Source organism: Coenobita brevimanus, chromosome 58, assembly GCF_032717465.1.
Source record: "Coenobita brevimanus isolate Jiangsu-jjx chromosome 58, ASM3271746v2, whole genome shotgun sequence".
NCBI classification, from domain to species: Eukaryota; Metazoa; Arthropoda; class Malacostraca; order Decapoda; family Coenobitidae; genus Coenobita; species Coenobita brevimanus.
The window spans coordinates 13787829-13813483 of NC_137011.1; the positions used below are offsets into that span (position 1 = coordinate 13787829).

General features: G+C 42.5%; 1 protein-coding gene across 1 annotated transcript in view; it reads left to right on the forward strand.

The window, feature by feature from the left end:
• The first annotated feature begins 12298 nt into the window (after nucleotides 1–12298).
• LOC145402657 (uncharacterized) overlaps nucleotides 12299–25655 on the forward strand; it is a 272624-nt gene continuing 259267 nt past the window's right edge. The window contains exons 1-2 of the mRNA XM_080274642.1: nucleotides 12299–12404; nucleotides 13382–13534. Of these exons, the coding sequence (XP_080130768.1) occupies nucleotides 12299–12404; nucleotides 13382–13534 (259 nt within the window). The remainder of the gene's footprint in view (nucleotides 12405–13381; nucleotides 13535–25655) is intronic.

The following is a 25655-nucleotide window of genomic DNA, read 5'->3' on the forward strand; positions in this document are numbered from 1 at the left end:
CTTGTTTCCCTTATATTCCCCTACCTTCCCTTTCCTTTCCTTAGCTTCCCCTAACCCCGTCTTCCCCTACCTTCCCATATCATCCCCAGGCTCCCCCTGTCTTCCTATACCGTCACATTTCTTCCCTTTCCTTCCTCTGCCTCCCCAAGTCTTCCCCCTACCTTCTATTTTCCCTACCTTCCCCTATCATTTCATATTTTCCCTTACTTTGCCCTACCTTTCGTTGTCTTCTCTTACCTTCTCTTGTCATTCCCTACCTTCCCTTGTATTCCCCTACCTTCCCTTGTCAAACCCTATCTTCCCTTGTTTTCCCCTACCTTCCTTTACCCTCCCCTACCTTTCTTTGTCTTCTCCTACCTTCCTTTATCCTCCTCTATCTTCCCTTGTTTTCCCCTACCTTTCCCTATCTTCCTCTACGTCCCCTTGTCTTCCTTTATCTTCCATTACCTTCCCCTCTCTTCCCCTGCCTTCCCTTGCCTTCCCTATACCTTCCCTTGTCTTACCCAAACTTCCCTTGTCTTCCTCTACCTTCCCTGGTCTTTCCCTATTTTCCTTTGTCTTCTCCTTATCTTCCCTTGTCTTCCCCTACCTACCCTTTACTTAATCTACCTTCCCCTACCTTTCCTTGTCTTTCCCTACCTTCCCTTGTCTTCCCCTACCTCCCTCTATCTTCCCCTACCTTCCCCTATCTTCCCCCATCTTTTGTCTCCCCCCACCTTCCCCTATCTTTGCCTTCCTTCCCCTACCTCCCCCTATCTTCCCCCACCTCCCCATTGCTCCATCCCTTGCCTCACCCTCTGTTTAGGTAGTCGTGGTTGAGGCAAATGTCATAAAAGAGGTCAAGACTTATGTATTTAGAAATAGGTCTATGAAATTTAAGATAGGCTAAGGATAACTGCCTCTCTCTCTCTCTCTCTCTCTCTCTCTCTCTCTCTCTCTCTCTCTCTCTCTCTCACACACACACACACACACACACACACACACACACACACACACACACACACACACACACACACACACACACACACACATACACACACGCACACACACATCGGATTGTTTATACAAGCTCCAACATGTCTGCATGCATACCTACAAATACATACTCACATATATGAATACATACTCTCACAAACATAAACATTCTCACACACGCAAAGCCTAAAATCCACAAATATACACGTTTTAAGCACACATAATCTCTCTTTCTGTGTGTGTGTGTGTGTGTGTGTGTGTGTGTGTGTGTGTGTGTGTGTGTGTGTGTGTGTGTGTGTGTGTGTGTGTGTGTGTGTGTGTGTGTGTGTGTGTGTGTTTTGCATATTCAGTCCTTCAAATTCAGAGATGATTATGGGCACCTTGATGATGATGGTGACTATTATTGCTCCTGATGATGGTGACGATGATGATGATGATGATGATGGTAAAAATTATGAGATTGTTGTGGGTATACTAAAGATAATGATGACAGTGATGCGAGGATATTTCTGCTGGTGATGGTGATGATGATGATGATGATAATGATGATGATATGAAGACTAATAATAATAATAATAATAATAATAGTAACAATAATAATAATAATAATACGATAATAATAATAATAATAATAATAATAATAATAATAATAATATATAACAATAGCAAAAATAATGGTGATAATGAAAATGTTAATAATGATTAAATAATTATGGTGACACTGATAATGATGACGGTGACGTTGTGATGACATGACTACTGATGGCGGTGGTGATGATGATGATGATAATGATGATGAGACATTACGGGGATACTAATGATAATGGTGACGTTGTGATGATATTGTTGCTGATGAAGGTGATGGTGGTGGAGGTGGCGATCATGACGTTGATGATGAAGTTATGTGGACACTAATGATAACGATGATGACGATGATGTGATGCTGCTGCTAATGATGATGATGATGATGGCGATGATGAGAGGATTATTATCATTATCATCATCATCGGGACCTCCTTTCTCACCCTAGGGCAGAGCAGAGATGATTACATGTATACGTAATGATGGTGATGATGATGATGATGATGATTATGATAGGTATAAATAATGATGATGGAGAAGACGTGATGATGATAATAATAATGATGATGATGATATAATAATAGGTTTAGATAATGATGGTGGTAATGATGTAATGACAATGATTATTATTACAGGGATATTATTAATAATGATAGTGACGGTGTTATAATATTGCTGGTGGTGGTGGTGGTGGTGGTGGTGGTGATGTTGGCAAAGATAATGATAGTTTTGATGCTAATAACGATGATGATGATGGTTTTCTAATATTCCTAGGTATATAAAAAATTAATCATCACAAAATGGAGCAAATATAATTAGCACCAGCATAAAACGGTCCAATGTATGTTCACATGCACTCGTAACTATACCGTAGTGCTTTCACCTTAACCTGTCCCAGATTTTCTTCCATTCGCAGCTGATTTCACGTAGTTCTGTGGCAGCAAAAAATGGCGCTTCTTCATGAATACAGTTCCTTCATCCTAACCTGGCCAGAAATCTCATCGTTTTGCAGTTAATTTCACGGTGGCGAGAAAAAACGACAATACGGCCGCTCCACATATTGCACTATCCATAGCACTTCCTCGTGACTAGTATCATATTTTAATATTACTCTTTGGTTACAGCTCAACAATTAAAGATAAAAATATGACATATTAGGCCAAGTTATGTAAAGAGTATAACAAAAATACCTTGAAATTATTTCGTCATGTAGACAGAATGGAGGATGAGAGATTGAGTAGGAGAGTGAACATGAGTGAAGTGAAGACCGACGACCAGATGGAGGGATGGGACGAAGAGGTATGAGTGAGACTGTTGTGAACTGGAGGGACGACAGGCTAAAAGGGGGTAGAGAGACATGGTAACTTGAAGGCGATTTGTTTGTAGTGACCCCCTCCAAGATTAAAGCGTCTGGCTGTATATGAGTATAGGTTGACAGGTGAGAAATAGCGTTAGGATGATGATGATGATGATGAACATAAAAGATAATAGCCACCCGAAGTTCTGTATCTAAGTTTCCCTGTTTCTGTCCATCGGTGCCTGCGTTTAAGTTTCCCCGCTTCTTTCTCTCCTGTCTATAGGCCTATATGTCTGTTTCCTAGTTTCTGTCATAACTGAATCGTCGTCTTGTCTAAGTTTCCATGTTTCTAAATGAGTCGCCTTCCTGTCTACCTGCCTCTGTGTCTAAGTTTCCCTGTTTTTACCTAACCTAACTATTTTGTCTATCTATATCAGGGTTCCACCGTGCTAGCTATCTAACAATAAATCTATCTATATGACTATCAGCCTGTGTTGTATTTATCGTAGTATTGGTCTGTTTTTGCATCTTTTCTGTCAATCTAATATATATATATATATAAATATATCTATATCTATATCTATCTATCTATCTATATATATCATCATCAGCCATAACTAGTCCACTGCTGAACAAAGGCCTCCCCCAACCTTTTCCACGAATTCCTTGACTGAGCCAATCTTTGCCACGTTTTCCCTGCAAATTTCTCTATCTCATCTCTCCATCTCCTGTCTGGCCTTTTTCTGCTACGCTTACATTCTCTTGGTGTTCAATCAGTGAGCCTCTTGCTCCATCGGTTATCCCTTATTCTTGCTATATGGCCTGCCCACCTCCATTTCTGTTCCTTTATAACCCCCACAATATCTTTGACTTTAGTCTGCTCTCTCACCCAAGTTGATCTTTTCCTGTCTCTTAAAGATATTCCCAACACTGACCTTTCCATTGCTCTCTGAGAACGGATTAATATATTTTCCATTGATTTTGTCAGTTTCCAGGTCTCACAACCATACGTCATAGCTGGAATTATGCATTCGTTATATACTCTTCGTTTCATACAAACTGGAAAGCTACTTCTCGTAATGTCTCTATGTTTACCGAAAGCTTTCCATCCAATTGTAATGCGTCTTTTTATTTTGCTATCAAGATCTTTCCTTAATTTTAGTACTTGTCCCAAGTAGTTGTACTCCTCAACTTCTTCAAGAATTTCATCGCTTATTCTGATGACGCTCTTTGGTGTTTGTGGATTAAACATTACTTTAGTTTTACTTCGGTTCATCTCCAGTACTACTTTCAGACTTTCTCTGTTCAGGTCATTTAACATTTCTTACAATGCCTCCGCTGTTTCTAAGATTAGGACAATGTCATCTGCAAATCTTAAATGGTTTAGCTTTTCTCCATCTATGTTCACTCCTTTGTTTTCTCAGACTAGCTTTCTGAAAATTCTTCCTAGGCATGCTGTAAATAATTTTGGTGAAATTGTATCTCCCTGACGCACGCCTAATGTAATTTAATTATAGCGGTTCCCTCTTTATATATCGAGCAGGTTTACGATGTTCACATTCACTCTTTGTTCTCGCAATGAATTTATATTTTATATATATATATATATATATATATATATATATATATATATATATATATATATATATATTGCCAGACGCCTCAATCCCGTTTGGGATGGCCACAACCAAATCGCCTCCACGTCGCCCTGTCCTCCACCATTTCACTGCCCTGCTCCCAACTCACACCCCCCTCTCTCATATACCTCTCCAACCCATCCCTCCATCTCATCCTCGGTCTCCCCCTCCCTCTTTCCCCCTCCACCTCACTCACATACACTCGCTTAGTCAGTCTTTCACCCTCCATCCTCTCCACATGGCCAAACCATCTCAGTGTATTCCCCCTAATGCTTTCTATCACATCCACATCCACACCACAACGCCCCTTTATATTCTCATTTGTCAGCCTGTCTCTCCATGTGACTTCGCAGGCTCCTCTTAAATAACTCATTTCCACTGCTCTCACTCTTACCTTGTGTCCTTCCAACAACGTCCAAGCTTCACTTCCATACGTTAGAGTTGGTATCACAATACTGTCATGTAGTAACTTTTTCACTTCCATGCTCACTTCCCTGTTTCTTATCACTGCTTTCAAGGAACCAGCAAGCTTTCTTCCATGTTGTACCCTTTCAAGCACATCACCCTCCAAACCTCCATCCTTACTCATCACACTACCCAAGTACTTAAACGTACTCACATTTTCCAATTCCTCACCATCTAACCTCACTCTACATTCACTGACTTCACCTCTCTCAAAGACCATCACTTTACTCTTCCCTACATTCACCTTTAGATTCCGTTTCTTACACACTCTCCCAAACTCATCCACCAAGCCTTGCAGCTCCCCCTCGTCTTCATTCAACAACACAGTATCATCTGCAAACAACAGTACAGGGAGTTTCCAAACATTACCCTCTCACCAGGGCCACTCCAACATCCACTACCCTACCTGGTACTTCTTTTATTACCCCATCCATGTACAGATTGAACAACCATGGAGACATGACACATCCCTCTTTCAACCCAACCTTCAAAGAAAAAAATTCACTTAGTTCACCATCCACATGCACTGCAGCCTTAGCACCATCATACATACTCTTCACAGCATTCAACAACTTCCCATCTACTCCGTATATTCTTAATACTTTCCACAATCCTTGTCTATCCACCCTGTCATATGCTTTCTCCAAATTCATGAAAGACGAATACAACTTCTTTCCCTTCTCTAGAAACTTTTCCACTAAAGATCTAAGAATGAATATCTGATCTACACAACCTCTTCCCTTCCTAAAGCCTCCCTGTTCTTCTCCAACTAATTCCTCTGTTCTTTCTCTAACTCTGTCAATAAGTATCCTACCATACACTTTTCCTATTATACTAAGAAGACAAATGCCCCTATGATTACCACACACTTCTTTTTCCCATTTTCCTTTGTACAAGGGAATAATTATACCTGACTTCCAATCCTCCGGGACTCTACCTTCCTCCCAGGCCAATCTGCACATCTTCCACATCCATTCTACTACTATCTCTCCCCCATGCTTCAACATTTCACCACACACTCCATCAATTCCTGGGGCTTTCCCCAATTTAACTTTCTTCATTGCTTCCACAACTTCTATCATACTGATTTCTTCTGGTCTTCTCGTCTCCCTCCTTCTCTCGGCCATTCCCCAGCCACTGAAACTCGCATTACTTCCATCCTCTATGTTCAACAATTCCTTAAAGTGTTCTCTTCATCTGCTCACTTTTTCTCCCTTCTCCACTTGTAATCTACCATTTTTATCTTTCACTCCCCTGCTAACTTCACTTCCACTCTGTCTTACTCTCTTCACCTCTTTCCAGAACATTTTCTTATCGTCCCTCCACTTTACACTCAAATTCCTTCCAAATTCCTCATCCACTCTCTTCTTACTCTCTCTTACTAATCTTTTCACCTCTCTCTTCCTTTCTACATACAACTCTCTCTTCCGCCTCTCAACTTCTTCCACACCCCTATTTCTCATCCATTCATTGCATGCTTTCTTCTTTTGTGCCACAGCCTGTCTCACCTCTTCATTCCACCACGCTGTTCCTCGCACCCCCCTTCCGTCTTCTCTTCATCCCACACACCACATCACATGCTGCACATATTTCCTATGTGAATATCCTGCACACACCTTCCACGTCCTCCATCTGCCCCAATTCATATTTGCCCAATCGTTCCTCCATTTCTCTCTTATATTCTGCCTTTTTCTCATCCTCTTGTAACCTTTCCACTCTCCTTGCAAATACTCCTTCTTCCCGTCCTTCCCTTCTTCTATTTCTCCATCTTATTTGGATTTTGATTCTGGCCACCATCAAGTAGTGATCAGAAAGCCCACTCCTCCAACCTCTATAAGCTCTTGCATCCATTACACATTTTCACATCCTTTCATCCACACACACATAATCAATCATTGCCTTCCTTTCATTCAGTTCACCACTCACCCTTCTCATCACTCACCATGTATACCTGTGGATCATTTTGTGCCTGAAGAGGGTATTGGCTATCACCAACCCCCTCCCAGAACAAATGTCCACTAACGCACTGCCATTCTCATCTATCTCTGCAGGCACACCCCACTCACCCACTATTCCATCCACCTTCACATTCCCTGCTTTACCATTCATATCACCGATCAAAAACACTCTCTCATTCCTTCCAAACTTTTCCATGCACACTTCCAAATATATATATATATATAAATATATCTATATAAATATATATATATATATTTATTTATTTATTTATTTATTCATTCATTCATTTATATGATTCTTTGCCACACGAGCTCTGCCTGTTTTTATTTCCTATTGATATTCCTATTGATAATTAGTTAGAATACCAAAGATACATGGCATTCTTAAAGTTTTTACCTGTCAAAAACGCAAAGATTTCTTTATATCATACATACCATCAGCCTGAGGAAGTTTCCACGAAGAGCAATAGCCTACTTGCTGCCTAGCTCCAAAAGCACGTCTTATTTTGGTGAAATTTCACACATTTTCTACCGATATGTTAGGTTTGGGTCATGTCAATAGATTAAGTTAGGACTGGTTAGGTTAAAATTTGTTAGGATATGATAAATTCGTTTAGGTTTAGTAAGTTAGGACTTAGACTGGGATTTGGTCTGATAGCATCATAGGTATTCGGGGTCTCTCTAAGGTTAGGTTAAGTGGTAATTTTAAGTGGTTAGAATTAGGGTAGTCTGGGGGTCAAAGCCCCCTAGCTATGACAAGTTAGGTTAGGTCAGGGAGTAGTAATAGTTGTTCCCTAGGCAGTCTGGCCGAACAGCCCCGAGTCCCTTAGGAAGGCCACGGCCGAGACCTGGCTTTCCCACAGAGCTCTCAAAGAGTGTATGTTGTGTTGTTGGCGTAGGTGATGGTGTGCAATGCAGTCTTCCATAATGTGCTTAATAGTATGGGGTGCTGTGTTGCATCCTGGACAGGCATCAACGACGGAGTCATCCAGCCTCTTTTGATAGCTTAAGAGGGCTGGATGGTGCCCACATCTCAGCTTGGCCAGGTGGACCCTGTCCTCACGAGGGAGATAGGATTCAGAAGGTAGATGTCAGGAGGCCGTGCATGCAGCTGTGTGTTGTCTTTAAGTGACTGAATGGAGCGGCGAGTGATCTGAGTGTGGGTATGCTTCTGGAAGCTGGTCTAAGGTGGGCGAGGGGGGAGAGATGACAGTATTTGTGTATGGTATCGTGTGCTGGGTGTTGTTTTGATGTTCCTTGATGTGTGGGTGGATGTGCTGTCATGTTTTATAGTGGATGCTGTGGGTTTGTGGAGGCTGCAGCAAGAAACTGGGTGCCTCTCATGTCTAGGTGATCCTTGACTTTGAGGACTTTGGTTTCTTGATGTAGGTGGTCTGTGGGTGTAGTAGCTGTGCAGCCTGTGATTATTTTTAGGGCCTTGTTCTGTATGGTCTGTAGAATGTTGTAGTATGTTTGGGTGAGGTTTGAAGCCCAGGCAGGGCTTGCATATTTCATCACTGAACAAATGTATTGTTTGTATACTGTGGTGGAGGTTTCTTTTGTGTGTCCGAATGTTGTATGGGCAAGTGACCTCAAAGCACTGAGTCTTGGTGTTATTTTATTTTTAATGTTTGTGACGTGTTGTTTAAATGACATTGATGTATTGTATGTTACACCAAGGATTTTGGGTGTGTGTGTGTGGTAAGGGAGTGTTGTTTATGGTGAGATGTGGGATGGGACTGTGTTCTGGTGTCCAGTTTGTGAGAAGGGTCACTGTAGATTTGGCTGGGGCTATTTTGAGCCTGTTTGAGGTGAACCATTCGTGTAGTGTGTTGACGTAAGGTTGAATGATGTGTGCAGCTGTGTATGCATTTTGGTGCGTACATGTAAGTATTATATCATCTGCATATGAAGCTATGTGTATCTGTGGTGTGTGGGGTGTGTATGTCGTGAATGTATAGGTTAAAGAGTGTAGGGGACAAAACAGATCCTTGGGGGACGCCGTTTGTGAAGTTTCTGATGTTAGAAGACTGACCGGCAAATGTTACGTGTGCACATCTGCCTGCTAAGTAGTTTGCCAGCCATCTTTTTGTGTTATTGTGCATGTTTGTGTTGAGTATTTTGTTTGTAAGGTTGTGGCGGGGGATGGCATCAAAAGCTCTGTTAATGTCTAGTGTGATTAGGAGTGTTCTGTGTGGTGGCCTAGCTGAATTCATGCCATCGAAAACTCTCTGTATAAGGTCTGTAAGAAGGGTGTTTGTGGAGTGTAGTGGCCTAAAGCGATGTTGTGACTGGGCTAGGGGAATGTGAGGTGTGATTAGTTGTGGTACCAGTCGCTCAGTGACTTTAGAGGGGGTGCAGAGGAGTGTGATGGGACGGTGTGAGGAGGGTAACGTGGGGTCTTTGCTGGGTTTAGGGATAGTGATGATAATGCCATGCTTCCAGATGTTGGGTTTTATGTTGAGTGAGTAGCTGTAGTTTGATATGTTGGTGAGTGCTTGTATGCCTTGTGGTCCAAGGTGTTTAAGGTGAATGTTGCTTATGTTGTCTGGTCCACAGGCAGATGAGTGCTTGAGGTTCTTAATGATGTGCTTCGTCTGGTTGTAAGTGAAAGGTGGGTAGTCTGGGTCTGTGAGGAACTGTCTCTTACGTCGGATGATACGTCAGTCTTCGGGATGGAGGTTTAGATGGCTGACTTGTGAAAAGTGATTGATGAGAGTGTTTGCTTGTTGTTTGTTTGAGGGTATGGTGTCTGTTGTAATGATGGCAGCGTGTGATTGTGTGGTGTTGCTGTTGGAAAGTGTGATGCTGTTTAGTGTTTTGTAGAGTTTGTTGATGCTTGTTTTGTGGTCAAGTGTTTGGAGGTAATTTTTCCAGTTTAGTGTTTGCTGTTCTGATATTTTACTGTTTATCTGAGTGTTGAGTTCTTGTATTTGTTGTACGGTGTCTTGTGTGTGGGGTGTTGGGGAGTGTCGCAGTGTGTTCTGTTGTCTGATGAGGCCTTGAATTTCTGGTGTGAAGTTGGGGTTGTGTCTCTTTCTGTTGCCTCTAGGGATGTGTCTTTTGTCTGTGTTTTATATAATTGTATTGAAAGTGTGCACAGCAGTGTTGATGTTTGTGATGGGTGTACTGTTTAGTGTTTCGAAATGTTGTTCTGTTTCAGTTACAAAGGCCTCCCAGTTGGCTCTCTTATAATTAGTGTATGTGTATTTGTGGCCAGCTGGGGTGATTCTGGTTTTGGTAGTGATGATGACTGGGAGGTGATCAGAACCTAGGGTTTTGACCACTCTCCATGATGTAGTGGGGGCGACGTGTGGGGAGCAGAAGGTGATGTCTGGAGATGATGGGAGGAAGAGGGCTTGGTGTTGGATATGAGTATGTTGGTCTAGATTGTTCAGTATGAAAAGATGATCTGTCTGGGATTGTAGTACCAGCCCTCTGTCTGTGTCAGGGTTGTTGACATGCCAGGCCGACGACTTGGCGTTGAAATCACCACCCAGGATGTTGTTGGGTATATTAGTGATGTGGCGTATCTGTGGAGAGTAATTGTGTGGTACTGTGGGGGACGATTGGTGGGGAATGTATGTGTTAGCGATTGTTATGTGTGATTTGTTACCAGTGTGTATTTTAACTGATTGTATTTCTGTTGTGGTGTCATGTGGGGGGAAAAGTGACTTTGAGTTAGGTTGGATCGTTAGGTTTCCTATAGATTTGTATGTTTGATGCACTGACGCGTCCCGTCGGCAAGATCGTCGGTAACTTGTCGACAGACGCAACGCCTCCAGTAGGACAGTCGTTATAGGCTGCCACGGGCTAACTCTACACGTGTTGTGATATAAAATAACTATATAACGCTGTGCTGCATAATGTATAATATGTAATTATTGCATCTATATTATTATCTATATCTGTGCCTTTATCTATCTATATCGAAAGAATTCCAAGGAGCTGAACCCTGAGAGAGAGTATCCACAGGAACTGAATCCTCAAAGCCCAGGTCGACCCAGTTCGAAGTCAACCGGAAGAAGAGTTTAGGTCGAGTGACACTAGATGATGCCATGTAGGTTGACTCCTCCGTCATAACCCCATCAGGGGAATGGGTGGGGTCGTTTTCTCAGCACTTTGCACGGTGTTTGTGTCCATGAGGTGTTGTTGCTCGAGTCATAAGTGTTCCCCCTCATCAGAGGTACACGTTCCACCCCGTCTCTGGTGTTCCCCCCTTCAGACATACATACGTTTCCACCCGCTAGAGGTACTCTTTTTAGGGGCGTTCCCTCCGTTAGGGGCTTTTCCTCCCTCAGAGGGGTTCCCCCTGTCAGAGGGGCATCCCTGGTCAGGAGGGTGCTAGCCCCAATGCTTCCACCAAACATAGAGTAGATACAAGTGCCACAACACCGTCACGATGTGTAGGATCAGCAACACCCAACAGACGCGTTTTGCTGCTCCAGGTCTTTTCTCCATCATTAGAAGGCACGACACGTGCCTAACCTGCTCGTGCGGGAAGTAGGAGGGCGTGGGGCAGATCTCCCAGGCCGCCTACCTCCCCAGCAACCGCGAGAGGAAGCCCGCCCCCTAGAAGCGCAAGGTGGCCTCCCTCCTCAAGGCCTCGGCCCACCAGTGCAGCCAGACTGTGAGCAGCGTCATTAGTGCCACTGGAACCCAAACAAAAAATGTTCTTGCACTGCACATTTTGAAGTTTTTTCTTATTCTTTCTTTCTTTTTTCTTTTTTTTTTTTGGCGACTATGAAATAGTCTCAATAAAGCTATATTAATGTAGGCCTATGCATGAGACTGGTGATGAAAGTGGGATGCTGTGTGTGGTGAGTGTATTTGTTAAGGATGAGGATGAGGATGTGTTGATGGTGATAAGGATGAGTAGGATGACGACAATGTGTGTGTGTGTGTGTGTGTGTGTGTGTGTGTGTGTGTCTGTGTGTGTCTGTGTGTGTGTGTGGAGAAAGCATATGACAGAGCAGACAGAAGAATGTGGAAGATGGTGCGAATATAGGGAGTAGAAGGGAAATTATTTTTGTTCACTGGGAGTGTCTATGAAGGTGCGAGGATGGCAATGCGTCTGAGAAACAACCTCGGGAGTCATTTAATTTAATTTAATTTTATTTATTTTTATTTTTTTGCTGGTGCTGTAAAATAATTAGCCTATAAAGTAGTGCAGGGAATGTTTTTTTTTTTTTTTCTAATGGGAGAGAGCAAGGACAAGATGTGGAAATTGACTATACAGCTGTTTCTTGATATCATTCCATTAAGGGAAGATGAGTTTGAGGTGTGTGCTTGATGAATGAGTCTGGAAGTGTAAGAAACGGTATCTGAAAGTTAATGGAGCCAAGAATAAAATTGTGGTTTCTGAGAAGTGAAGATTGATGGTCATGGACTACGTGAGGGCCTTCAAATATTTAGGTAGTGTGATGTGCAATGAAGAGAATTTAGAGGATCAAGTGCAAGAAAAGGTACAGCAGGAATGGGAGGTTGAAGGTACACTGAAGACAGAGATAAGGAATAAACAAGTGAGCATGGAAGTACAAAAGCCTCTGGATGACAGTACTGTGATCCCTACTCTACGTATGGAAGTGAAGCATGAACCCTGTTGGAAAGACTTAGGGCACGATTGAGAGGAATGGAACTGAGTTATGTGAGAGAAGCACGTGGAGTTAACGTGGGGAAAAAGACAATCAAATGGGGAAATTCGGTAACATTGTTGTGTTGAAGTGGTCGTGCTGGAAAGTGTTAAAGTCAATTTTGCCATATGAAGAGATAGGAAAATGAGAGAGTGACTAGGGGGATGTATATGAGAAGAAGGGGGAAAGGGAGAGGCGAAGACCGAGGATAAAGTGAAGGAATTAGGATGGAGAGGTATATAAAGGAAGTGTGAGTTAAAGTAAGGGCAGTCTGATGGCGGAGGACGGAGTGACATGGAGGCATTTTGTTGGTGGCCACCCCCTCTGGTATTACGGTGTGTGGCTGTCGATGGATGTGGTTTAATTCTCGCCACCACCAGGCGATTTGTTGCGAAGGGGATAAGCCATTCCCGCAGCACCTGTGGATGATGATGATGATTATTATTATTATTATTATTATTTTTATTATTATTATTATTATTATTATTTTTATTATTGTTATTATTATTATTATTATTATTATTATTATTATTATTATTATTACTGTAGTTTTTGTTGTTGTTATAACATCATATAGTGCTTATATGGGAAACAAGAGCACTGTTTTCAAATTATGGTGTTCTGGTATGGTGTTAGTGTGTTTTTTTTTTTTTTTTTTTTTTTAACATATTTTCCGGCCTATCAACCATTGTAGTGTGTGGTGTAGGTGAGATGTTAAAGTTGGTTGTACTGAAGGCTCGTAGGACACACCATCACCCTCATACCACCTCTGTATATGCAGTGATCATAAGGTAATTAATGTCACTAGTTTCGATCTATGGTGTTTTGTTATAGTGTTAGTATTTGGTGTAAGTGAGACGCTAGTGTTGAATCATACTGTGAGTCCGCAGGAGAACCTCACATCACCATACTACTACCCTAACTATTGTGGCTACACGGGAATTGAGGCCATAACTGGAGATTATATGATGTTCTGGTATGGTGTTAGTATGTGATGCTGTCAGATGTTTGTACCAGGTTTTATTGAGGGTGAGGAAGAGATACTAGAATTACCATACAATATCTCTACCTACTGTATTTATAAGGGAATTATGAACACTGAATTCATAAAGTGGTGTTCAGATATGGTGATAGTATTTGGTATGCGTGAGGTTTAAGTTTTTGGTTGTATTGAGGGTCAGTGAAAGATATGAGCCGCAGTACACCACACCCCTACCTATGATGCTTATATGACATTTAAGGGCACCATTTTTAAAATATAGTCTTCTTGTATGGTGGTTGTGTGTAGTGGACGTGCGACGTTGGTGCTTGGCTGTTCTGAGGGTCCTACTAAAGCATCAGCCTCACCATACCATCTCCATACGTACAGTGGGTACAATGGAATTCAGGACACTGTTTTAAAAATATGGTGTTCTACTATGGTGCTAGTGCGTGATGGTCGTTAAGTGTTATTTACGTTTTTTAAAAGGAAGGTAGGAGACCCTAACCTTACCATACCACCTCCCTACCTCTAGTGGTTATGCTGGAGTTAGGGACATTGTTTTCCAAATATGATGTTCTGGTATAGTGATAATATGTGGTGTTCGTAGTATTACAGTGTTAGGTCATATTGAGAGTCCTCCGGAGACACTCACCTCACTATACTCCCATCCTACCTTTAGTGTTTATATGAGAATCAACGACTCTATTTTCACACTGTGATATTCTGTTATGGTGTTAGTAAGTGGTGTGCGTGAGGCGTTAGTGCTTGGTTGTACTGAGGGTAAACAGAAGACACACCATACCGCCTCCCTATCAGTAATGGTTATATAGGAATTATCATCGCTTTCTTTCTTGTCTGACTCATTTACTCCCAATTCCCAGCATCACCCCCACCTCTCCCACCAATCTAGCCTCTATCGTCCCAACTCTATAAGTTTCTAAAGCTCCTTACGCTTAACATGATCCAGCTTTCCTTCCTTTTCCGGCTTGTTTCCCGTACCACAGTGGCAGAAAATGATACTGTTACGCCTCTACCTTCTTTCCATAGCACTTCAACGTGATGTTTTATATTAGTGGTAATCAACTGCTACAACTGAGCATTCAAGATGGAAAGACAGAAATTTTAGGTCACGCTAAAGAGAAAATAGAACAGTATCGTCTTCTCACCTCGTACACACCTGTTCACTTTTATCTCTTTCCCATCCATCCACACCTCTCTGACACTTTTACTTCATGTAATTCTTTTTCCTTCCCTTTCATTCATCTCCATTTCACATTTTCCCTTTTCTCTCACTCATTTACTCCTACCTCCCACCCATCTGTCACTCCTCCACCTTCATCTAACCTCATTCACCTAAACCTACAAGTTTCTCTAACCTCCTCCCTCTTGCCACACACAGATCAAACCTATTTTTACTTTTTACACATTCCTCTTCCTTCCAGCTGTCCACCATCATCTCCAACTTCTATTTCATTCTCACTTTTTTCCGTCACCCTCTTTCAATCTTGCACTCTCTCTTCTCCTACCTACTTACTCCTACCTGCCCACACCTGTTTCCACACCACACTTCTAGCATCCATCCATCCTTTTTCTTTTCACTCTACAAGCTTCCCCTACCTTCTCCAGTATACAGTATCTAACCTCATTTACTTCTTCCTTATTCTTCTTCCTCTCATGCATTTCTACCTCTCACACATTCTCTTTTCTCTTTTCCATTTACTCATTCCTCCCAGTCATTTTTTTTTTTTGTGTCTGACTCTGGGCATAGGCTTCACAGGCTGCTATCAAGGCCCAGTAGTCCTCCTACATACCATACACCTCTACATGTCACCACTTCGCTAACATCCACCGTCCATATTGAATACATGCTAGGGCTGTCTCATACAGGACTGGTGTATTGGTGTTAGCGGGGGTATTTGTACGACATGTAGGCGGGGATTCTGGTAGATCAGTAAAGTCTGAATCCAGGAAATTCAAATCCTTATACTGTTCCCTGCCCCAGCGGGGATTTGAATCTGGGTCCGGTAGGACTGCAGGCCACCTCTCTACTGATTCTACAACCACACACATAACTTCGTTTTACTTCCATATTCATTTTTTCATCGCCCATTCACCCACCTCTCACTCCGATTTTTTTCTCTCTCACCCATCTCCATCTCCCAAACTCTTTCTTCTGTCAACCATTTACTCTTTCTTCCATCCATCTTAACCCCCACCTTTCCCACTTATCTAACCTCTTTCACTCTTCCCAGTTAGCAAGTTATAAGTTTCTTAAAAGAAATATATTACAAATTATTATACATATCATATGCTATTTACGCTATGGAAATTTTTGTAAAGTAACGAAATTACCACAAACTCCTCTCTCAACACACGTATCTCCCATACATCTACCTTCTCCCACCCCTCCCTGCAAACTCCGTCTACCCCTACTCCTTCCCCCATAACCATATATGCCCACAGCCACCCCCTCCCCCTCCAAACACACATCCATCACCCAGCACCACCCAGCCATTTCCACCACGAGTATAATGGAGCAAGGTCGTGTGGAACGGTGACCTTAAGTGGGTGAGTGGGTAGGGTAGGGTGTGGATGTGTAGATGGGTTGGTGGGTGGGAGGGTTAGGGCATGGGTGGGAGGATGGATGGGTAGATAGGCAGGTTAGGGTGCAAATGTGTAAATGGGTGGGTGGGAGGGTCGGGGTGTAGGTGGATGGGTGGGTAGATGTGAAGGTAGTTAGACCAGGTTGTAGGTGGGTGGGTGGTTAGATGTGAAGGTGGGTAGGTAGATGGGTGGGTAGCTTAGGATGTGGGTGTGTAGATGGGTGGCTGAGTAAGTGTGAAGGTGGGTAGGTTAGGGTGTGGGTGTGTAGGTGGGAGGGTTAGGATGTGAGTGTGTAGGTGGGTGGATAGGGGTTAGGGTGTGGGTGTGCCGGTGGCTGGTTGGGAAGGAGGATATGAGTGGAGGGGGGCGGATGGGTGGTTGGGTTAGGGTGTGGGTGCGAGGGGAAGGGCTGTGTAAAGGTGATGTGAAGAGAATGAGGGTTTGGTAGTGTAGGAAGTTAAATGTTTTTGGTGGGGGTGTGGTGAGGTAGTTGTGATGTACTGTGATATAGTGTGGTGAGAGTAGCATTGGTGTAAATGGTAAGGGTGTGTAGGTGCATGTGTAAAGATAGTAACAGTGTGGATGAGGATAGATTGAGTATATGATTAAGGGGAGTTTAGGTAAAATGGTCCATACAATCATTCACATATCGTTTTTGACCCCGGATTCCTTGCTCCAACTCACTAACTTAATCATTAGGGTATGTTAGGAAAAAAATAAATAAAGGTGATCCAGAAAAAAGGTTAGTTCAGGCAAACAGTACAATATGCAACATTGGAATATCAGGAAAATGAAACTTGAGAGAGAGAGAGAGAGAGAGAGAGAAAGAGAGAGAGAAACACACACACTGACAGACAGACAGAGGCAGATATAAAACTGCATAGCTACGCAACCAAACATTTGTACATCTTTAATTTTTTAGAACCACGAATCCCAGACCAAGAAGCAGAGTAAAATGTGATATATACACATTTGAAGTTAAGTAACTTTGGGACATACAGCGTTGACTCCCTGGGTCGTTGTCTCTGGCTATGAAGGCTCCCAAGTACCCATTTCTTACCATGTTATTTCTGTATCTGGTGCATTGATACTGGGTGCTCTATTTATAACGCTGAACTCTCGTGTGTTGTGGGGACGGTTCACTCACTGTTATCAGGGTTTATCCTATATCATTTTATTCATGTCCTACTCACACTCTCACACCCACGCCTACATCAGCCAACTGAGCCGTCCCCGTAAAACAGTATGATGCCCCCAGGTGAGTTACCCTATATATTCTTGTATGCTGTTTTTGCATTTTACCTGGGCAGAGACAATTTAATTAACATAAAAGATACTCATAATTAGATGTCCGTCTGTCTATCTACCTATCTATAGCCAGACGCCTTAATCCTGTTAGGGGTGGCCACAAAGAAATAGCCTCCATGTCGCCCTGTCTCCTGCCATTACGCTGCCCTCCCCCCAACTCACACTTCCCTTTCTCATACCCCTCTCTACTCCATCCCTCCATATTATCTTTGGTCTCCCCCGCTCTCCCCCCCCCCTCCATCTCACTCGCATACACTCTCCTCGTTAGTCTCTCACTCTCCATCTTCTCCACTCTGCCAAACCACCTCTGTGTATTTCTCCTAACGCTTACTATCACATCCACGTCCACACCACAACGCTCCTTCACTTCCTTATTTGTCAGTGTGTCTCTCTCTGTAAATAAACTGGGAAGAAAGAGGTGTTACACTCATTTTACCCTAACTTGGCTTAAAGTTACCAACTCATCCTCTTGAATACTGAGCATAAAAAATTAACCCCAGAACATGATGCTAGTCATGAAGAAGTGCTATGGAAAGAACGTACATCCCTATTTTTTTTTTATTAGCCACGTCCAATAAGCTGCATACGAACGGTAATCTGAGCCAAGTTAAGGTGAAATGAGTATAGTGGCCTCAGACTGAAATAAATCGACTAGCAATGGCAAAAATATACTGTAAACAGACGTACCCTTTACCGGAGAGGTTAAAACAAAATGAGCAATGTTGAATATATAAAAATTTAACAAGAATGACTGAACGCAAGATATGAATGGACTTCTAGTAGCAGTTTCCTGAATCAGTCACTATGCATACCCTTTCTCCATGCTTACATCACAGTAATTTCTAAAAAAAACAGTGTACTTTCACACACCTTAAAGAATGAAAGAATAAAAAGGAAAATTATCGACTTCCATTTCTGTCAATCATTTCTTGAAAATCCGTAACATTCATGCGCCCAATCTATCTATCTATCTATTGCCAGACGCCTCAATCCCGTTTGGGGTGGCCACAAACAAATCGCCTCCAAGTCGCCCTGTCCCCCGCCATTTCACTGCCCTGTTCCCAACTCACACCCCCCTCTCTCATATACCTCTCCACCCCATCCTTCCATCTCATCCTCGGCCTCCCCCTCCCTCTTCCCCCCTCCACCTCACTCACATACACTCTCTTCGTCAGTCTTTCACCCTCCATCCTCTCCACATGGCCAAACCACCTCAGTGTGTTCCTCATAACGCTTCCTATCACAATAGAAATAATAATAAAAATAGTTGTAATGTATTTAATAATAATAATAATAATAATAATAATAATAATAATAATAATATTAACAATAATAATAATAATAATAATAATAATAATAATAATAATATTAATAATAATAATAAAGGAAAAATAATAATAATAATAACAATAATAAGTAAATAAACGCATAAATACATTATTCCTACCAACTTTCAGTTATTTACAAAACTCTATAGCATATCTCCACATTCCATGGCAAAAAAAAAAAAAAAAAAAAAAGCCACATCAAAATTAATATATAACCTATATCGGAGACCTATTTACATATATATAATAGTAATGTCAATATTTTTCCTTCTGATTTGCCTTGTGCACTATTATTGGTGTGCGAGGAGTGGGTTGGCAGGAGGGTCAAGGGTACGCTACCTTATTCGTAACAGTTCCTATTTCTTTTCCTTGATTCAGGTTTACCCATACTCTACATCCGCTTTGTCAGAGTGGACGAATATGGATTTTCTGATTATCTTTCTATATCTGCATTAGTGTATCTTTGTTTATTTATCCACCTTTATTTCATTCATTGATACTCCCTTGCTTCTGTGACTTAACTGAAGAAAATCATCTATCTCTAGATAACTTGCATCTCTCTCTCTCTCTCTCTCTCTCTCTCTCTCTCTCTCTCTCTCTCTCTCTCTCTCTCTCTCTCTCTCTCTCTCTCTCTCTCTCTCTCTCTCTCTCTCTCTCACCGTTACCTTTGTAGTCACTATTTTTTCCCTCTCTTGTCTCCTCTCTTCTAAACAGAATTATCTCCAAGACGAAAATATTAAAAGTGACACTGTTAACACCCTCAGGCGCTATAGTTTGCTTCCAGATATAATATGATCGTCTTGTTTTACTGGAATAAAATACTGCTTTGGACAACCATAAGAAGCTTAATGGCGCTTCTTACGCTGTTTCCGTCGTGTCTGCCTGTATATCTGTGGTCCTTGGCTTCTGTTTCTTTTTGTACAATTTTGTATTAGTTCCAGTTTTTCATCTATATAACATGCGTCAATACGAGTTTCTTGGTTTCATGTACGCATTTGTAGCTCCTTAAGTTTAAAAAGTCAATCCTATGCTAAATAAAATTGTCTGGAGGTGGTAAAAATTATATAAGAAAGACATTCACCTCTGTATTCTCTTCTGCTTACTATCTTCTAAATTATATCTTCATTAATGACCTCATTTCCCCAAACAAGAATGGGATGAGGTACGGCCCAGAATTCCCAAGAAAAGAGAAAAACAATAGAGGAAAATTAATTAGCATAATGTTCTGTGAAATGGGTCACACTCTCACTCACTCACCATTCAAGCCCCTGCAATCCAGATTCCAGATCTACCTCCATATATTTACTGACCTAACTGTTTCAAGGTCCACTTTCCTCTACTTAATGTTCAGCAGCCTACCAATTTACATCTTACCTTCTTGCCTACCTACCACCCTACATACCTACCTATCCACTTGCCTAATAGCCTCTTGATGTACCTGCCCCCCTACCTGCTTACCTGCCAACTTTCCTACCCGCCAGCCTACTCAACCTGCTTATCTGGCTGTCTAATAACTTTCCTATCTAACTACTTATCTCTCATCTACTTGTTAAGTCTCTCTAGCATATCAGCCTACTTGTCTACCTACCATCTTGCCTACCTAACTACCTACCTGGATATCAACCTTCCTACCTACCTACCTACCCACCTACCTACCAGATTATCAACATTCATACCTACTTTCCTTCCTACCTACTTGCCTACCTACCAACTAACTGTGTACCTATCAACCAGCTTGCATGCCCACCTACTTTCCTACCTAACTAATTGCCCGTCTATCTACCTACCTACCTACTGATTTTTCCTTCAATTTAAATTGCAGTTGCCATTCAGTCTGACGGCCTATTCACACACACACACACACACACACACACACACACACACACACACACACACACACACACTCACACTAAATCAAAACTAGACAGGCGCAGTCTCTCTCTCTCTCTCTCTCTCTCTCTCTCTCTCTCTCTCTCTCTCTCTCTGTAAAAACTAACAAACTCAAAACAATAGCACACACACACACACACACACACACACACACACACACACACACACACACACACCGTTGCTAAGGAGATGGCGGGTGCAAGTTTTTGTGCAAGTGAGTGAGTGCGTGAAGGTCTCCCACACCCTGACCTCATGCGTTTGCGTGCGTTTGCGTGCATGTGTGTGTGTATATCCTTGTGTCAGTGTTCCCGGCGCTGTGTCTGTCTTTGTATGAGAGAGAGAGAGAGAGAGAGAGAGAGAGAGTGTGTGTGTGTGTGTGTGTGTGTGTGTGTGTGTGAGAGAGAGAGAGAGAGAGAGAGAGAGAGAGAGAGAGAGAGAGAGAGAGAGAGAGAGAGAGAGCATCTGAAACAATAAAGATGATTAAACATACGGTATTCTCATTTCATTTGCACACCCTGACCTAGCGTGCACCCACCCACACACCCACACACAGACACACACACACATACAGCCTAGTTTCAAATGCTGTACAAGAAGATCCTTATGCCTTGCTCCAGGCCTTGGTCGTTGTATAAGAGGCACTGAATGCTGATGTGTTGTGGGTACCCTGCCAGTCAGACCATCTCTCTCTCTCTCTCTCTCTCTCTCTCTCTCTCTCTCTCTCTCTCTCACAGTCTGTTCTGTCTATGTATCTATCAATTCATCCATCTATCTTGCTATCTATGTATCTATCTTTCAGTCAATCTACTCATCTATCTGTCTATTTATCTATTTCTGCCACATACAATACCAAGTAAAGAACATCTGTGAGATTGGAGGAATATGCAGGAAAATGCCAATTCTTGAAAACCTAAAATATGCTCATGGAATGTGCACTTTTGATTATCGTATGAAGTGAGTCAGAAATTCTTCGGGTGAAAGAAACAGATCGGTGTGAATTATAACGACGCCTTCTAATTTAATTCCATTATCTAAGTTTCTGTACCCTTTTCACCTTAACTTGGTCTTGAGTTTTGTCTTGCAATTTATTTTACTTAGCGTAGTGGCAGACACGGAGAATGCAGCTGCTCTACATCCTTTTCATAGCACTTCTTCATGGCTGGCATTATATTCTTGTGTTATTTGCTTTTACTCAGCATCGTGGTAGAGATGGCTATTTTCGGCCAAGTTATGGAAAAAATAAAAATAAAACGAAATTTTGTCCACAGCCAAGTGCCTAATCTTATAGTTAATCCTCAGCTAAGGCTGACGGTGATAAAAAGACTTACAAGTCACTTTTACGACTGGTCACCATCCCTTCCCGTCACTTCAAGCCATGAAAGAGTACTGGGTTGTTGACCGTCTTGTCACTTATTGTTATGAAGCGTTGTTATAATGTTGTTTTTTGTTGTTGTGGCCTCAAGTTCATCAGAAAATGAACCAAGCAGACTGTGCCGAGAAGTTGCCAAAAAAGGTAATGTTAGCCTGCAACCTACCATCCTTTTTGGGGTGACTGAGGGAATCGAGACGCATTTGAATAACGTTATAATTTTGCCACAGCCTGATTGTCCCTTTCTACTACTGTTTTGAACTGGATCACTGTTTATGTTTGCAACTGCACCATTTCGCAGCAACAGTCTACAGTATGCTTGCAATTTTTTAGCACCAAACTATTCACACTTCGAGTGAGCTTAATAGTAAACTATTTAGGGTGCCAAGACTGTTCGGTCCGACATCTTTACTTTACTTAGCATGAGATAACTCTTGGTAGCAGTGGAAGAGCTGTCAAGATAGTACGGAGATAGAGCTTAACCGATATCCCTGGAGCCCACCTTCCCATTTCCGGGGGTAGGGAGGGAGTTGAGGGATACTTGTTTAACAGGTGACTGGAATACTGACGGATTTACAGACATCCCACATCAGCTGCTTACATTTCACTTTAACACGACACATTGAAGTAAACAATCAGTCTCCTCTTAGTCTATCTACATTCTTACACCCACAATGCGTCTTAATTAATAAAATATGATACTTGGGGGTCTTATTATCTTTACAGTACCTATCAAAACACATTCCTATACATACAGAACATATGGGCCTATATATCCAGTGACTTTGGACGCTAAGGCTGCTTAATCCTTCATCCTTATTGTACCTGTCGTGGGATAATCCTCTGTCTCACTGTAGGGGGCCTGTCAAGATGACATGGAGATAATGCTTGTCATCAATATGGACGACTTACCAATGCCATTCCTCTATCACTGGTGGATATTTATTCACATCTGATATCTCTCTCTCTCTCTCTCTCTCTCTCTCTCTCTCTCTCTCTCTCTCGCTCTCACCAGCACGCGGGGCATATTCGAATAAATCACCTGGTTACACGGGCTTCACACATATCCAAAGGGAAAAAGGATCCACGAAATATCTCCAGCGCTTTCGGGCATGCTCCCCTGATGATGTCAATACTCGTACAGGAAGGCGGTCCGAATATTCTGAGTTCTTTTCCAATGAACATTATGCAAGTATGAATATGTCAATGTATGAATGCATGCATGTATTATGTATGTAAGAATATGTATGTATACTTCCCTCTCTCTCCCCTGCACGTCCCACAGTTCTCCTCCGCCCACCATAAATCCTCTCCCTCCACACCTGTAATAATTCGTCCCAGAATAAATTAATCCCCACACACCACACCCTGTCATTAGCTCGCTGCCGCCACTCTCTTCCGGAATTTATCATGCTTAAGGGTTCTTTAGTATTAACTGTAAAAAAGAAAAAGCTTGGTGGTTAGCTGAAACGTGAGGGAGTTTCCTGTTTCCGTGTTTTTGTAAGTAAATTGCAGGCTCTCTGAGGATGTATTTATATCCTTGTTTTTGTCTGTCTGTTTGTTTGCCTCATTATATAGATATATAGACAGAAAGAAAGACTGGCAAAACACAGACAGACAGAGAGACACACAGACAGACATATAGACAGATGGACAGACAGATTCACAGATGTGTCTATCTTGAAGTTAATCCATGTATCTCCCTAGTTATCAATTACCAACTGCCAGACGTCTAATTCAATAGTTCATCCGAGCTGACCACGACAAGAAATGCCTCCTAGTTCCTCTATCCCTGCCGAAAGACCTCACCAGCACCACAACTCCCCAATCACCAGACTCATCCTCATCAACCTGTCCCTCTCACAACAAAATCAGCCACCACAACACCCACGCAACATCCCTACCACAATCACCATAGAAACATCACCTTCAAAACATTCACAACTTTCGCATCACAGCAATCAGCCACACCAACCTACCTCTCAACCAAAATACCCATAACCTGCACTAACTCCACCACAACATCCACAGCACATCACACGCCCAGTCATCAACACACACTCCCACCACAACCACCACACCACAACACCTCTACCACACCCAGTATACCACCAAAACATCTATATCACCACCACCACAGTACTACCTTTCCCACCACCACACTCAACCACACCATCCCGCCTCACACGTCCCCTCCTAACCAAATAGTTCGCGTATCAAATTAAGAGAAGCGGATCCCGATTACACGCGTCATGCAGTTAAGTGTCAAATTCTACTCGGCATAGGAGGCTTCGTAGCTCATTTTCCCTAACAATTTATTTTACATGATGCACCCTTGTATGTTGTGTATATCGGCTTAATTTAGGCTGTTTGTCTCGATAACATGCAAAGGAATTCTAAGGTGTAATGCACAGAATAAATGGCTAAAGAAAAGTTGCCATAAAAACTTCAAAGACTCTTGGAATACCACCTCCAGCCCCACCAACCTGCATCTCTCACCTGTTCCTCACCAATTAGTTCACGTACTAGATTAAGAAAAGTCTAAATCAATTACACATAACATTATATTAATGGTGAGAGAGGCGACCCCAACCTACACCACCACCATCACAACCACTCCATACCTACCATAACCAAACCTTCCTACAACCTCCATAATAACCACACCATCCCTACCACAACCATCACAACCAAACCTTCCCACAACCACCACAACAACCACACCATCTCTACCATAACCAAGCCTTCCTACAACCACCAAAACGAACACACCATTCCTACCACAATCATCACAACCAAACCTTCCTACAACTGCCACAACAACCACGCCATCCCTACCACAACCACCACAACCAAACCTTCCTACCACAACTTCAGTCATGATGCAGCAATACTACAACCCTAAACATATCAACACTACCACCACAACCACAGTATCCCCACCACAATCACCACAACATTTTTACCCTAACCACCACACTCATTATCCCAACCTGACTCTCTCACCAATTAATTCTCGTCCCAAATTAAGAGAAGCGTTTCCAATTACACACGTCATATAATTAAGCGATGAGAGAGACACACCTACACCACCACCACCACAACAGTCACACAACCACATCACACTACCACCACAACAACCACATCACACTACCACCACAACAACCACATCATACTACCACCACAACAACCACATCATACTATCACCACTACAACCACATCACACTACCCTACAACAACCACACCATTCCTACCACAACAACCACACCATCCCCACCACCACAACAACCACACCATCTCCACCACCACAACAACCAAACCATCCCTACCACCACAACAACCACACCATCCCCACCACCACAACAACCACACCATTCCCACCACAACAACCACACCATTCCCACCACAACAACCACACCATCCCTACCACCACAACAGCAACACCATCCCCACCACCACAACAACCACACCATCCCTACCACCACAACAACCACACCATCCCTACCACCACAACAACCACACCATCCCTACCACCACAACAACCACACCATCCCTACCACCACAACAACCACACCATCCCTACCACCACAACAACCACACCATCCCTACCACCACAACAACCACACC